Here is a 15,368-nt window from a genome sequence, read left to right as displayed (position 1 = left end):
GTCTCTGGCGTTTCTCTGCTGTGGCATGCTAGCTTTGTGTGCATCCTGTCAAGCGCTGCACTCCTGTTGTGTCGGCTTTCGCTGTGCACAGTCCCCGCTGCTTTCTCTCTTGCTGCAGCAGAACCACCAGCACCCTGGTTTCTCTGACCCGTGTTGGTTTCACCCCTCGGTCGCCTACCACGGCTTGCTTGCCTTCAGCATAGTGCTCAGCGGTCCTACGGCTGCGAGACAGCTTGGCGTACACAGCTCTCCTCTCTCCTCTCTCCTTCGTCTCATCAACTGGAGCCACTATGCTTTTGAACTTCCTGGCTTCCTTTCCCATTTGCCAACAACTAGACCACTGTGTTAGTCTCCCGGTCTTCATAATCCTTATTACTCGGTTGCTCTTCCTCGTGTCAGTCATTATGGAGGTACTTTCTGAATGGCTTAAATGGCGTGAAAAGGTGAGCCTCCTAGGAAGGGATCCTCACTACTGCCTGCCTATGCCTTTTCCTCGTCCTAGTTGCCAACATATTCTCCTTAATGGGAGTTTGGGGATTAATCACAATAGATCTATTAGGAGCTGGGGGATGAGTGTAACAATATGCCATTAAGGCATGTAGGGCCAAGGAAACTTCCCTGAAGGGAAAAGGGGATATGTGCTTTCCTCCAACAATGTCCTGTCACTCTCCCGCGGTGTACCTCCCCCCAGATGGTCCTCCATCATATAGCCATCCCCAGGGTCAGGGTTAGGTAGCGACTGCCATTCCCATGACATATGGGAGGGGGGTCACCTCAGGGAAAGAATTGAGGACATTGTCAGATTCATCACAACTGGTTTTCCTATAGCATAACTACTTACATTCCTTTGCAGTGTTTAGGTGAATTATGTGTATTTCTATAACCAAAGTTGACTATATATATTTGTATATTTAGTGTTTTGTGACGTTACCTGCTTGATTCATTTTTCTAGTATATTTTTGAGCCTATCATAAATATATTATTTTTGTACTTACCTGTCTAAGCAGAATCATGGTGTATTTCACTTTGTGGACTTATTGCGGACCCTTGACCCCACTGACCTCTCCTGAGACTAAGCCTTGACCACTCTTCACGCTTACCTTGATTAGGTTTGGCTAACCTTTCAAGAGTTCCCCAGTTCACTATAACTAGGGTGGCCTCCTGAAATCTGTCCACCAGGCTAGAATTTCTAAATCCAGCATAACCGTTGTCATGGGCTGCTCTTCTTCGTAGAAGTCTTGGTAAAGATGATCTGCTGAACATCACATGAGTCCTCCTTTTATCCAAGATACAGGCTTAGAGAAAGCCCACCAATGGTAAGGATCTGCACCATTCAAACAGGCAAGTGGCTATCCAATAATGGATAGCCACTTGCCACAACATCTGCCCAGCAACAGACATTCAGGCACCAGGATGTGTAATGGGACCAGACAATCCCAGCCCCCACATCTGGGCTCACACACAAGCCGCCTTTTTGCCTGCTAAAGCAGCAGCTTTACCCGGGAAAGGGCTTTCCATATATGGCCACTTTAGATCGAGAGGGCAGGAAGAAAAGCAAAGGACAAGCAAAAACCATGTAGCGAGGCCATTTTAGGGTGCTAGCCACCTTTAGTAGCTATTTGTTGGAAATGCAAATGTGCACGAGTAAAAAGTTTAAAATCGGGTAGGAAAATATCTGCTGCCACTAGCTCATCCTAGACAAATTGTAAATGTAACCAAAAAGCCACTACACTTCGCTTAAAGGTGATGTGTGCAATTGTAACAATACAAGAAATTCACTGAGCAAGCCATAGTCTGAGTACTAATAGTTTTATGGACTAATCAGTTTTCCCATTAGAATGAGCGTTGTGTGTGTGATCTGTACTTTACACCATAGTTCTCTTCGCTTAAGAGTAAAGCCTTGCTGTTCAGTTACATTTACCAGTGGGAGTTTGGCCCAACTTAAGGGATACCCCTGTACATGAACAGTTGGTCTCTCTAAACCCCACAGCAGTGGTATTTAGAAAAACCATTGTGCGATTGATATTTGTAATGGTAATGGACTTTGGCTGGCTGATTGGATGGCCACATGAACTCTGAAAGTTGCATGACTGTGGTTTGGTGAGTAGGGCTAACACCCTACCCCTTATGTGTACACCTAGCAAGACCTAGGCCATTTTACAGATTGGACTTTCTGACCCTATCTGGAAGAGCTGGAGAGATGGGATGGCTGAGGATCCTCCTACCGTACCGGCTATGTTCCTGATCCTCCCAATTAGCTGTTCTTCATCTACATGTCAGGGAATATATTTTCAAGCTCTTCCTTGCATTCCTCTCGGCATCCTGTCCAGGAGTACCTGTACTTTAGTGTCCGGTTCCTTGTTGAAGTCTCCTTGGCTGTGTGATGCTCACTGGACCTGAGATGAGGGCCTTCTGCTGCCTGGCTGGTATGGAGTGGCTAGCTGCTGCATTGACAAAGTTCCTGCTCCATCTTGGTACATTTTGACTGAGCCGAGTCCTTTGTTCCAACCTGAGCTGCCTGTGACCTACCATAAAAGGATCACCACTGTGGTTCCTGTTGCTGCTTTTGGTTGCTCTTCTTATCGTGCTTTGCCTGGAAAAGATCCTTTGTTTTGGATCCTCTGGTTCTGGCCCTGCAACCTGCTGGGACTCAGCAAACCAGATTCTTGAACCAGCATCTTGCCAGTCCCCATGCCGATAAATTCTGCATATGTCAACTACGAATTATGGTGGTCATGTGTCTGGGGGAAACGGCTGTGTCCAATAGCATGCACCTTTCCATAGAGCTGATATTCTCCTTCAGTACCTGTGCGGGTAGCCACAACACCTTATGTTCGATCGGGGCCCAAACATTAATTTGCTTTAGCCAGTCCTGCATGCATCGTGATGCCATCCACCTGAGAACTAGTCCCCTCTTAGCCAGAAAACAACCAAAATGTATGTTTGGTTCTCATGTATCCTATTTCATTCTTGCAGCCATACACAATAAACGCAGCCTGTGATTTAATAACCTAGACATTCCCGTCAACGGTTCTGCTACCTTTTATTAAGCCTGGCCTGCTCTCACTTACCATTCTGCTGAGTCCAGCAAATTGCAGCAAGCGACATTTGCAAAGTTGACGAAGCAAAGTCCCACTAATAAAACGTGAGAAATACCCACAAGTTGGCAGTGTAAGAGTATTTAGAGAAAGCATACCATGTCGCCATTGGAGGTAATCTTTCCACTTTTCCATTTGTCAAAAAGTTCAGCAAATCAGATCCTACAATGGCTCAAATTCTAAGCAGTCAGGAGTTTTGTACCATTTTCTTTTTCATTTTGAAAGCAAGGGCACAATTTAGAACCTGGTTCAAAAAGTATTTCTGTAAAGTTACATAGACTACTTTTGTATGTATTACTGAATTAAAGGCATCTTTACTCGAGATGAAAACAGAGGTAAGCTGGAATCTTCTTTGTTCTTTCAGTCCATCTCATTGCTTTTGATGTATTTTCATGGTTTATTATTTTGTTTTGCTTGTGCTATTGCAGCCATTCAGTAGTGGTCTGGTCACTGTGATGGTGCCACAACTACGCCGTGAGAACAGTCTGCTCCTCTGGAACATCTGTGACCTGAATACACCGGTTCACACTTTTGTAGGACATGATGATGTGGTCCTGGAATTCCAATGGCGTAAACAGAAGGAAGGTGAGAGCACTAGGAAAATCAAGTAGGGGCTTCAGACTTCAAATAATCAAAATACAATGAAACACACTGTATTCACTGATACTCATGTCACTAAAGTCTAAAGCAATGTTGTGTGTTCACTTTTAAAACTAAAACACGTTTGTTTTTTGGGGGGTTTCTTTTCAGACATCAACATTTGAATCCCACAAACTTGGGGCATGTGACTGTAAGGTAGTAATGACATCATGAAACTGGTTTCTCTTGTATTTAGTTTCATGACAACCTGCCTTGTTTCCCTCACTTCTATGTTAGTGCAGTTATCTAAAGGGGGACATACAGTGTTGTCAACTTGGATGACATTCCCATATTCAAATAGTTAATTTTACCTGAAAACCCTACTACTCAGCATTTTCAATTTTCTGGGAACTCCGGCAACAGGTGAGCCACGTACCCTTTGTTCACATAGCCCATTGAATGGGAGATGTTAGGGTAGATTTATTTCTTTGAAATCTCCACTTTCTGTGAACCCCCCTAGCACTGTTTGCTGGACACCTGGATTTTTTTGCTAATTCACCCGAGTGAGTGCAAACCTTTTTCCCCACTCACTCTCATTTTTACTAGTGTGTATGGAACCTTTTTGACCACTTTTTTGGTATTTCTCTTTGAAGCCATGCTTTCCTCCAACTTTTCTGGCATCTACATTTTACTAAAGCAGCACACCCAACCTTCTCTGCAGTACTGCTGGAAGCGCCTAGAGCTTCCCTCCATTGTTTCTTTATTTTCCTGACTAGCTCCTAAAATTAGCAGGACCAGGGAATACTTGTTATCCCTTGTGTGTTTTTATTTTTCAAAATCGGCACACCCCACCTTAAGTGGAGTGCTGAGGGGGTGACCATGTATCCCTTTTATCGTTTCACCAGTAACTTTGTGTTACTGGGAGAGGTCTGTCTGTCCAGGCTGGTGGCAGTGTACCTTTTGCACGTCTTTTTGTGAACATTTCTCGCAGGCTGTCTTTGCAGCTGCGGTAGGGGACACAAGGGAAACCATTTACCCAAACTGTTACTTTTCGAAGCCCTGAACAAGATGACTTGACCTTTCTGGGTGGTTCTTCTACCTTTCTGGGTAGGGGGAGCATTCTCTTGTCCCTATGTCTTTGCCGGGTTGCCCAAGTAAAGCCTGCAAAGGGTCTCTGAATGATTGTCAGGACAGCAAGTGGGGGATGTGATCAAAGCCCCCCTGTTCTTAGTCCTGCAGTGTGCCTTACTGAAACTAGTTCATACTGGGAGGGTGGCTGTGCCTATTGAACAGCCATCCCCAAGTGTGACTGGTGCATGGGACATGATTGGTGGACTCAGCCAGTGTTCTTGGATCCATTCCGAGGTCCTTGAGCTGAAACTCGGAGTTGACCACTGGGACAGAAGATTCCAAAGAATAAGGATGACGTAGGACTCCTCCAGCAACTTCCAACAATCGCCAGAGCCTGTTGAATAACCTTTGCTGTCCTGACCGCCTCCTTCTAAGCGACAGGGAACATCCGAAGAGGAAGACTTCCTCCCATGGCCTAACCAGTCCCAAGACGAACTACAATTTGCGCCATGCCTGTAAGAGCTGCAACCTCAACGGCTTTCAAACTCCCAAAACCCAGGGTCCAGTGCTGCTTCTTTGTGCATCATCTCCAGAAGTGTGGTTTCTCCTGCAACCTCGAGGGCATCTTCCTAAACCTGCATCTACTCGAATTTGGCTCCCAACAGTCCCCTCACCAGTTGTGAGGACCATGAAACCGCAAAGAGGTGAGCGATGCGACAACCGTCGCTCCTCCGGGCCTGAAAAAAGCGGCAACAAGCCAGAACCGCAAAGATCCTTTGCTGGGCATCCACCTGCATGAGCACTGTCGCCAGATCCACCAAAGTCCCCTTTTCCTATTGCTAAGACCGAGAAACCTGTGACTGGGTCTGCTGTCCCCTCACCACTGGAACCATCCTTCTTCAATTGTCTCTTCACTTAAAGGTACTGTTCCTCTCCTGGTATAACTTACCTGAAGCCTGCTTGCTTGATCCTGCAGATAGCCTGTATCTTGCACCCTCCCAGGTCCCCATAGAGTTACATTGGGGTGGACAACCCATTGTGCTCTTGCGGCTTAACAGTCTTCCCTAGGACACTGGTCCTTGGGGCAATCCTTCAGGCAGTCGCCATAACCTTCCTGAGCTTCTTTTTAACCAATGTTGTTAATTAGCTGCAACAGTATTGAATCCTGCTGGATACTATCTCTTTGAACACTGTACCTTGCCTTCCTGCCTTTTCTCTGTCTAACCCTTGGTCACTGGTGGCTCAGTGACTCATCTGAACTTGGAGTGGCTCATACCAGATAGCGTTGGACTCTTTGGGGTCATCTTAGACTCCACTCCTTCTCCACTCACATTTCAGACATCTCTAAAAAGTCCAACTACCAGCTACACCTCATCAGAGGTACTCTTCCCTTTCTCACTTTCCCCCAGCGGCTCCCTGTCTCCAGAGCCCTGGTTCTCTCAAGGCTGGACTACTGCAACAGCTTCTTTCTCAACCTCGCTGCCTCTGCTCTGCGCCCTCTGCAACTCATCCAGAACAGAACCGCAAGACTTATCCTTGGCCTGATGCCCAGGGCATCTCTCCGGCGCTGAAATCCCTCCACTGGCTCCTTGTGGCTGCAAGGCTCAAGTTCAAGAACCTCTGCATTGTCCACAAGGCTTTCTGGGGCCTGGGACCTACCTATCTGCAACGTTGCCTACCTAAATACTGTCCTTTCCGAGCCCTTTGCTCATCTACCTCCAACCTTCTGCGAGTGAGCCGGTTCTGCAAGCAGAGATTTGAAGGGAGATCTTTATACACTGCAGTGGCCTCCCTCTGGAATAGCCTCCATGCCACACTCGGTGTTTGAGCCTGATCTCCTTAAGTTCCGGAAACTCCTTAAGACATTCCTCTTTTCTTCCTTCTCTCTCCCTCTACGCTGCTAACCTTTCTCTACGTGCTATCCCTCTCTCTCTCTCTCTCTCCTTTGCCGCACAGCCTCCTGACTGGCTGCCTGGTGTACCTCAGAGTCTCAGGAGTCCCTGGCACCCTCGCCAGTCGTCTCGCACTTGCCTCCAGGCCTTGAACTTGTCTCATCGTTAATGCACTTGGTCAATGACCCATGAGAGTGGCGTCTCTTAGCACTTACCCTAGCTTCTGATTGACTGGGCGCACTTGGTCACCTGCACCCCCCTGCATTTTCCCCCACCCCTCTCTTGCACCTGTCTGCGCACTTGCACGATCTGAATGCACCATGCCTTGGAGATGGTCTATCTGTTTTTCCCTTGTCTCCCCTCCTTGCATGGTGGCGCCTCAATGCACTTGGTGAAACTGCAGATCGTCGTCAGACCAATTTGCTGTTATCTACACTGTTAATTGTATTTTATGCACTTGTTCCATGCACCCACTCTGCCCGTGAAGACTTGTATCATTCAGAAATTCAAGGGCTCAGAATAACTCTTGTTTTTTCCCCTTGTTCCCTCCCTCCCTCCTTGTTCCCTCCCTCTGTGAGCGCTTTAAAACACTTGCTTTGCATATAGGCACTTTACAGATAAACCGTACCATACCAGTAAGACAGGATTGGGTAAAAGTTACTAAAGTTACTAAGAGTTTTAAAAGTTTGCATATATGATTCAAGTTGGTTGATTACATGATTTTATTATCCTAAAAGCTATTCTGACCATACTTAACCTGTGTAAACCGGTGGTTTATCTTCTCTAAGAATATTGCAAGTGATATTATACTGTAAATACATGTTACCTGAATTTAGAAGTTCATCCATGTGTCGTGTTTTCCTGAACCAAGGTGTGATCTGAGTTTTGTGTACCTACTACAGCCCTCCTCCCTCCTAAGACTGAGCCTGGCTGATAGTCCATTTGTACCATATCTTTGGATAGTTCAGGCCAAACCTAAGAAGTGTAACCCTGTTCACCCAAGGTGGGCTTTCCTAAGTTCTGTCACAAACAGCAAGTTTTGTAAAATCCCCTAACAAGAGTACTGTCACTTGAGGCTTGTCCTACGTGCTACTCGATAGCGAACAACAGAAATAATAAGCGTTTACTTGCCAACACTACTTATAGCATGCTTGCAGAAATTGTTGACAAGTTGTTGGGTGTCCAAGCCTCTTAAAGTGAGCAAGCAATGGTTGTTTTTATTTAATGGTGGTTTTCTAAAAGCAGTTAATGAAAAGTCATAATTAGATGCCTACATTAATGTGGAAAAATTAGCAGATGACTTACATATGCACTGAAATATCTGCTGAAAAAGAAATTGCATGAAAACAAATATGAATAAGAATAATACTGAAATACACATTCTGTGACACCTGTTTCGTAGCAAGGCCCAAAAATACAACACCAACATGTATCAAACATTTTATTAGTCTTCATTGGTTCTGCCGTTGATGAGTGTCTAACTAAAGCTTGAATATCTTTAGATGTGAAATGTTCCTAAGATATGGAGAATTCCTTTAATTTTAAATGTTGTTTTTAATAAAGGTTAGACAAGAAGTACACCTACAGTTACCGATAAGGTGATTAACGACACATTGAGATCATACAAATGATTATTATACAACTTAACAAAATGTACCTTCCAATTGAAATTTAGTTCAATAACTAATTAATCTAAGAACTATATCAAGCAAAGCATTTTTTTAAAATCATCCAAAAATCCTGCAATTGTAAATGTAAATACACAAGGCAAGTTCACCATCCCGGATGACATTAATCAACTAACTTGGACAAATACTTATTACTATGCATTGTAAAGTACTCATAGTTATACAGAGAGATTCACCCAAGCGCCCAAAGTGTCTATAAATATATCTTTCTGCGCAGGCCTTGCATACAAAAATAGGCGGCCAAAAGTGATGTACAACAGTGTAATGATAGTATTCAATTTAAGAAAGAGGTAGAGAAGTGCACGTAATAAAGCATGTTCCATCTGTAAATAAACAGATTAGCCATATGCTTCCCGGAAGGTACCCCAGATGTCCCTAAATGAAGCAAGGTCTTCTTTGCATTTGTAGATTGTCTTTTCAAAGGTAGAGAATTAGCCATGGTCATGGATCCATTCCTCAACGTCAATTCTGTTAGCTGATTTACAAGCACGTAGAATTAACTTCTTCATCATCATGCAGCCTCTGAACATCCAGGCCTTGCTTGCTTTCGGTAAGCCTTCGGTAAGACACCTAGCAATTTACCATCACCCATGATAAAGACAGAAGCTTTCATCGGAATATCGGTTTCCAGGACCAGATTAATTATTTCTGTTATCTCTGTCCAGAATTGCTTTTTCTTGCATCTTCAGTAACGTTCACTGTCACACATGTTTCTTTTATACATCCTATCAGGTGTCCAATATACTTGGTGCAGAAACTTAATCTGACTGGCTCTTAGGCCCCAATCCAGGGATACAAACTTAATATTATTGCAGCATCTTGACCAAGTATCGGGTATCCAATTTCTATCAAGTTCCTGGGTCCGTTGCTGCAAGGCGTCTGTATTTTTCCCCGATGCCAACGCCAAAAGCCTGTAGAAGGATGCTGCTGAATGAGCAATGGACATACAAGTTTCTATTTTCAGCCGCATAACGTTACTAGAGATCAAATCAGATGTATTTCTCTCAAACTTCTTCTTAGTTGACTGTATTCAGAGTAAGTACAGCCTGTGAATTTGTTTCTGACACAAATGACCATAGGGGATCCATTCCTCATTCTCAAGTAAGTCTCTAATGTTTCGAATCCCACCCAGGTACCAGCTCGGTCAGAATATACTACAACCTTGAAATTGGATTTTGACGTTGTTAGGGATTTTTACGTATGTTATTGTCTGTGACAGGACTTAGAAAAGCCCACCTTGGATGTACACGGTTCCAACTCTTAGGTTTGGCCTGATCCAGGCAAAGGTTTAGCAGAATGGCTGAGCAGCCAGGATTAGTCTAGGAGGGCTGTAGGAAAGTACAAAGAACTCTGAGCATACCCTTATTCAAGAAATCATGAATACACTTCGTTATATACAAATTAGTCATTTGTTATATACAATAGGGCACGCTGTTAAATATTTGCAAGGGAAGTACAAAAACACTAACATATCTAGAACACAATTGCAACTTTCTTAAGTAATAGACCATTGGTGTAGTAACTTTCAGAATACCTTATACAGTAACACATCTTTTAGTAAAACCATCTGAAACATATATGCACACTTTTCCAGCTTTTTATAACTTTGTTCCAGCCTGTCTTAAAGAGTCCAACCCCGACATATGAGAGTATCACAATGTTCAGAGGGGCCCTAGGCCACCAGAGGTTAGGAGTGAAGAAGGATAGTCAGGATACAGTGTTCAAGGTTCAAAAGTGTCAGTGTTCAATAGGATCTCTTCTGGGTTTGCATGTAGGTAAAGTTAGGTTTTTCAAGTCAAGGAACCCTAGGGGTTTCCTTGTGAAGTTGCTTCATGGACCAGTCTCCTATGGCAGGAGAAAGTAGAATGGGTTGTCCAACCCAATGTGTATCTATGGGAGTCCTGGAGTGGGTCGCAGCTCTTCCAGGGAGGGTGGAAAATGCAGTTCGTCTTGGGACTGGTTGGACCCACCATTCCAAGGGAGGACATCGTCTCATTCAGATCTTCCCTTTCGCTCAGAAGTAGAGGTCGGGACAGCAGCGGTTACTCAGCGGGCTCTGGCGGTCGCTGAAAGTGGCTGGCATCTTCTTCCTTTGGGTGACTTCTTTGGATTACTCCGTTTCAGCGGTCGATTCTGAGTCCCTGCTCCAGCACCTAGGAATTTAGGCAGAAATACTGGCTGAGCTCACCAATCCTATCCCATGCAACATTTGAAACTTGGGGATGGCTGTACAATGGGTATGCAGTGATAAAATCGCAGTAAAAATGTCGCCTGTACAAAAAATCGTGGCAAAAATGCTGTAGTTCGACCCATTAAAGGTGTACCCCATTACACCATTTAAGGAGAGTGGGTGTTGTGGGGGTGTCCCCCTCTTTCTCGAACACCGGTAGGTACAAATTGCAAGAGCCATGTTTTTCAAGATGGCGCCTTAAGCCCCTTTGTTTAAACGGGTCCTGGTCTTCTTTTTTCACCATTTCTTTTTGGAAAGGTCCTTCTAGTGTTTGTCTCTGCGCACCAAACCAGGTTTGGTCCCTTTGTTTCCATGCCTTTGGCGGGCTTCAGGACTGAAGACTGCCTCTGGCGTCTGAGTGCCTGGGGTGGGCAGGAAGTGAGGGAGGTGCCCGAAATTCCCTGTGCTTAGTCTCCTAGGAGACCCAAATGCACTCTGGCGTGATTGGCTGGCTGACTGTCCGGGAAGGACAGCCACCCTGCTGGGTGAGTGGCAGCTAGGCTGGAATGAATGGGAGAAAACTGTTTAAAAGGCTAGTCTCTTGGACTGGAAAGCAGAGTCGACCACTGGAATGAAAGAACCAAAGACGAGCTGGAAGAGGACAGCTGCTGCAACTCCTGGACCGTTGGTTTTGCCCGGTGAAGCCCTGCTGCAGGTCCAACTAGCCAAACCTCCTTTTCGACAGAGAAGCCCCTTCAAGGACGACTTCTTCCTTTGAGTTGGTTGGACCAATCAACTGGTAAGCCACCTGGATACCATTCTCGAAACTGGTTAGGATTAACCAGGGGGAAGGACAGCAGATTGTGTGCTTGAAAAACAGCTACTCGAACTGAAGTGACTCAATTTTGTCCGCGCTTTTCGATGATCCCATGCAGTGCGGGAGTCCCACGACTTCCTCCCTCGACTGAGGCTCAGGAACAGTGGGATCTGCAGGAACTGCCAGGAACCAGCATCTTCAGCTGCATCTTTTGCTTCATACTAAGGTACTGTGCAACCCGATTGAGAGAAAGCTTCTCTCGCGCTGAAAGATCGTGGAACTTTCCCAATTTACAGGCCTAATCAGCTTGTGACCCAACATATGATTCTTTTTTTCGTACAAACTAATTTTGAGAACTTTGGCAAAGACTTTACCATTTACTTCAAGAACTGCTCTTTCCTATCCAAGACACTAGTCCATTGACTTTGGCCTAGGCCTATTGAACTGAATCGAGTCCTCTAGTGAACTAGAACTATTTGCACTGCCTAAGAAAGTATTTGTGATCTCTTCTGCTAACTTGTGCCTTTTTGCTCCCATTGAAAGTAACTGAAATGCCATTTTGCTCCTATTTCTGGGGTGCCTAATTTGTTCAGAAACTTGTTGGTTTGCTATTGAAGTGTGTTTGTGTATAATATTAAGTTGCCTCCTTCTAGCGAATGTTTTCAGAATGATTGTGTAATAAATAAGTGTTTTACCAAGAAACCTTGAGTAGAAGTGTCTACTTGAACCACTGTGATTGTAAGACCTCTGTGTAACCTCTTGTACTGCTCACATTCCCTCTTGAGATAAGCCTGGCTGCTCAGCTCGCTACCACAAAACTGTGTAGTACAGACTTATACGAAAGGTTGGTTTTTGCATACACCTGTAGTCCTAATTGTATGCGGTGGTCCCAGAGAGTACTGCATGCAATTCTGCCTAACAGGCCTATTAAAGTGAACAAGTTGATACTTGGGGGAAAGGAATACCAAGGAACTCAAGGACATTGAAGGTATTGGAAATCATTGTAAGGGCCCGGTGGAGAACGTGTTACGAACATCCTTGTTGAGTGAAGACCTCACCTGTGCAACATTGACCAAATTGAGCCTGGTGAGAAGACCACTTGAAACCAACTCTGGTTTTGCCATTTTTGTTGAAGCACAATTTTTCCTTTTTAAAAGACTTACTATCGCATTTATGTACTGCGTGAGGGCAAGCATAGGTTTAGACACAGGCAGACTTTTTATCTTTGGACTATTAGACAATGATGGCCATTAGAGACATCAGTTAAGGGAACCATCCCTTTAGAGTTGGGGCCAGTCAGGCTTTTCACCAACCCTGGAACCTTAGTAAATATAGGTTTTAAAACAAATGCTTTTGAGTCTGTCTCTCTCTTGATACCATGCCTGTCTCACAGCAGTTTAGGATTCTTTCCCTTCATCTGCCTCAGCGATCTCGGAGGTTGGTGGTCCGTTTGAATCCTGAAAGTAGATCCATACAGGTATGGTCTAAACTTCTTCAATGACCACACAATAGTAAAACATTCACGTTCTATTGCTGCCCACCTATTTTCCCTATCTTCTAGTTTCTTGCTGATGAAGCAGATGGGGTGCTCCCTACCTTTGTCATCCATTTTACTCAAGACTACCCCTATACCTGTATTGGATGCATCAGTTTGCACCAGAAAGGGTGTCCATAATCTGCAGCTCTCTGCACCGGAGCTTGGCACATGGCCTCTTTCAGCCCAGTAAAAGCTTTCTGGCACTCCTGTCCATTTCACTTACTTTGGGTTTTTTGTAGACGAGATGAAATTTAAGGCTGCTGCTATTGTTCGATAGTCGGCTATGACATTTCTATAGTAACCAGTGAGGCATAAGAAGCCTCTCACTTGAGTTTGAGTAATAGGGGTCTCCCAGTCTTGCACTGCTTGTACTTGGTAAGCGCTTTGTCTCACCCTCTACCTCAAGCCCAAAGTAAACCACTGAGCTATGACCAACTTGGCACTTGCTTGCTTTGATGTTCAGATTGGCTTGTTGAAGACCCTGCAACAGTTGTCCAAGATGGGAAAGATGTTCTTCCCATGTAGGGCTGAACACTGCAATGTCATACAAGTATACCATGCTGAAGCTGTCTAACCCACTCAGGGCATGGTTCAGCAACCTTTGGAAAGTGGCAGGTGCAGTCTTCAGTTCAAAAGGCATTTTCTTGAATTGATAAATGCCTTCTGCAGTAGAAAATGCTGTCTTCTTGCTGGCATGGCCTGTCAGAGCTATTTTGCCAATAGCCTGAGTTTAGATCAAATATGCTGCAGAGTTTTGCTGAACCGAGCCCATCCACTAGCTCATCGGTTCAGGGCAATGGATGTGCATCAGTCTTGGTGACTGCATTCAAAGCCCTGTTGTCCACAAAGAAACTAAGCTGCTTAGTCCTTGCCTTTGTTACCAGCACCACTGGGCTAGACCATGGACTCTTGGGAGTGTTCAATGATTCCCAGGTCAAGCATTTTGTTGACCTCTGTCTTTGTGATTTCACACAGTTATCTGTCATTCTGTAACCCCTGCTTTTTACAGGGACACTATCACCAGTATCCATGTCATGTTGATACCAAGGGGTCAGGCCTGGTGTAGTAGAAAACATGGGGGCAAACTGAGTTAACAGAGCTTTGCACTACCCTTGCTGTTCCAGTGTCAGATTAGAATAGAGTTTTACTCCTATTCGCCATCTGAAGGATGTCCCTGAAGATCGGGCAGAGGTTCACTCCCCTCTTCTTCTAGGCCAAAAGCTAGGAGCAAAGCACATATCTCTGCCCTGGGGGCCATATGCCTTCATGCGGTTGGTGTGAAAGACCCTAAGGGCCCTTTGGGGATTGCCCAAGTCCACCAAATAGTTTACCTCTCCAGGTTTTCCTACAACATGGAAGGGTCCAGTCCACTTATCTTGTAAGATGTTGGGCCTTACTGGGACCATCACAAGAACTTGCTGGTAGGGAGTAAACTCCACCATGTTACCCTTCTGGTCATACCAGTGTTTCGCCAGGGCTTGTCCAGCTTTCATGTTCTCTGTGGCCTCCGATATCGTGGGTGCCATCCTCATTCTTGGGCCTAGCACATAATCTGTGATGTTCACTGGCTGGGAAGGTGGAGAAACCTTTAGGCATTGATCAGAGCCAAAGGGCCTCTTACTTGATGTCCGTAGAGAAGCTCAAAGGGGCTGAAGACCAATACCGCTTGAGGTACTTCTCTATAAACAAAGAGAAGGGATGGCAGCAGGAGGTCCCACTCTCTGTGAAGAGGTTCCTCTAAAGCTCTGATCATGCTCTTCATAGTTGTTAGGAAGAATTCTCAGAAATGTGCTAGACACCCCCAGCAACTTTGCTGGATTTTGAGGACTTGATTTTTTTTTACCTGCAGAGAGTTGAGACCCTTTTTTCCCCACTCATGTATTTTAATGTGATTTTTTTTAAACTCTGGATTTCTTTTGGTTGTGGAGTCTGGCAAATTCCATAGGCATCATATGTTACACTGTGTCACACAGCACCTTCAGTGCTGTGGCACAGAGAAGTCTTTCAGATTTCCCAAAGGTTTAAATACCTTCTCTTGGATAAACTACTGTTTCCAAGAGCAGTAAAGTGAAATGGACTTTACTTATAATTGTAACTTTCTAGACCCAGCACATCCTATCTTACAATGGGGTGCTGGAGTGGTTACTTAGTATCCCCTTTGTCTACCTTCTCATGTAACATTTTTTATGTTACCCTTTCCTCACTGAATGGCTGGTGGCAGTGGTTTACTTTTAACTACCATGGTGTGCATTTACCGCGGGCTGCATTCGCAGCTGCAGTAAAGCACCCAAGGGTGCCATTTTTGTCAAAATGGCCCAGTCTTCTTTTTTCGCCATTTCTTTGTGGAAAGGTCCTTCTTGAGATTTACTCTGCGTGCCAAACCAGGTTTGGTCCCTTTGTTCGCTTTGCCTTTGGCGGGATTCACGAGTGAAGCCTGCCTCTGGCTGCAGGGTGTCTGGTGGAGGCAGGAAGCGAGGGAGGTGCCCGAAACTCCCTGTGCTTAGTCTCTTAGGAGA

General features: G+C 45.0%; 1 protein-coding gene across 5 annotated transcripts in view; it reads left to right on the top strand.

Annotated features, from left to right (window-relative positions):
- The window catches only part of WDR59 (WD repeat domain 59), a 1,538,892-nt gene that overhangs the window by 623,253 nt on the left and 900,271 nt on the right, over nucleotides 1-15,368 (top strand). For all 5 annotated transcript variants that reach the window (XM_069604207.1, XM_069604197.1, XM_069604168.1 and 2 more), the window contains exon 10: nucleotides 3,527-3,683. In XM_069604207.1, the coding sequence (XP_069460308.1) occupies nucleotides 3,527-3,683 (157 nt within the window). The remainder of the gene's footprint in view (nucleotides 1-3,526; nucleotides 3,684-15,368) is intronic.

Source organism: Ambystoma mexicanum, chromosome 1p, assembly GCF_040938575.1.
Source record: "Ambystoma mexicanum isolate Mex_15411 chromosome 1p, UKY_AmexF1_1, whole genome shotgun sequence".
Classification (NCBI taxonomy): domain Eukaryota; kingdom Metazoa; phylum Chordata; class Amphibia; order Caudata; family Ambystomatidae; genus Ambystoma; species Ambystoma mexicanum.
The sequence above is the reverse complement of the archived record's forward strand: the minus strand, read 5'-3'. Positions and strand labels throughout refer to the sequence as shown.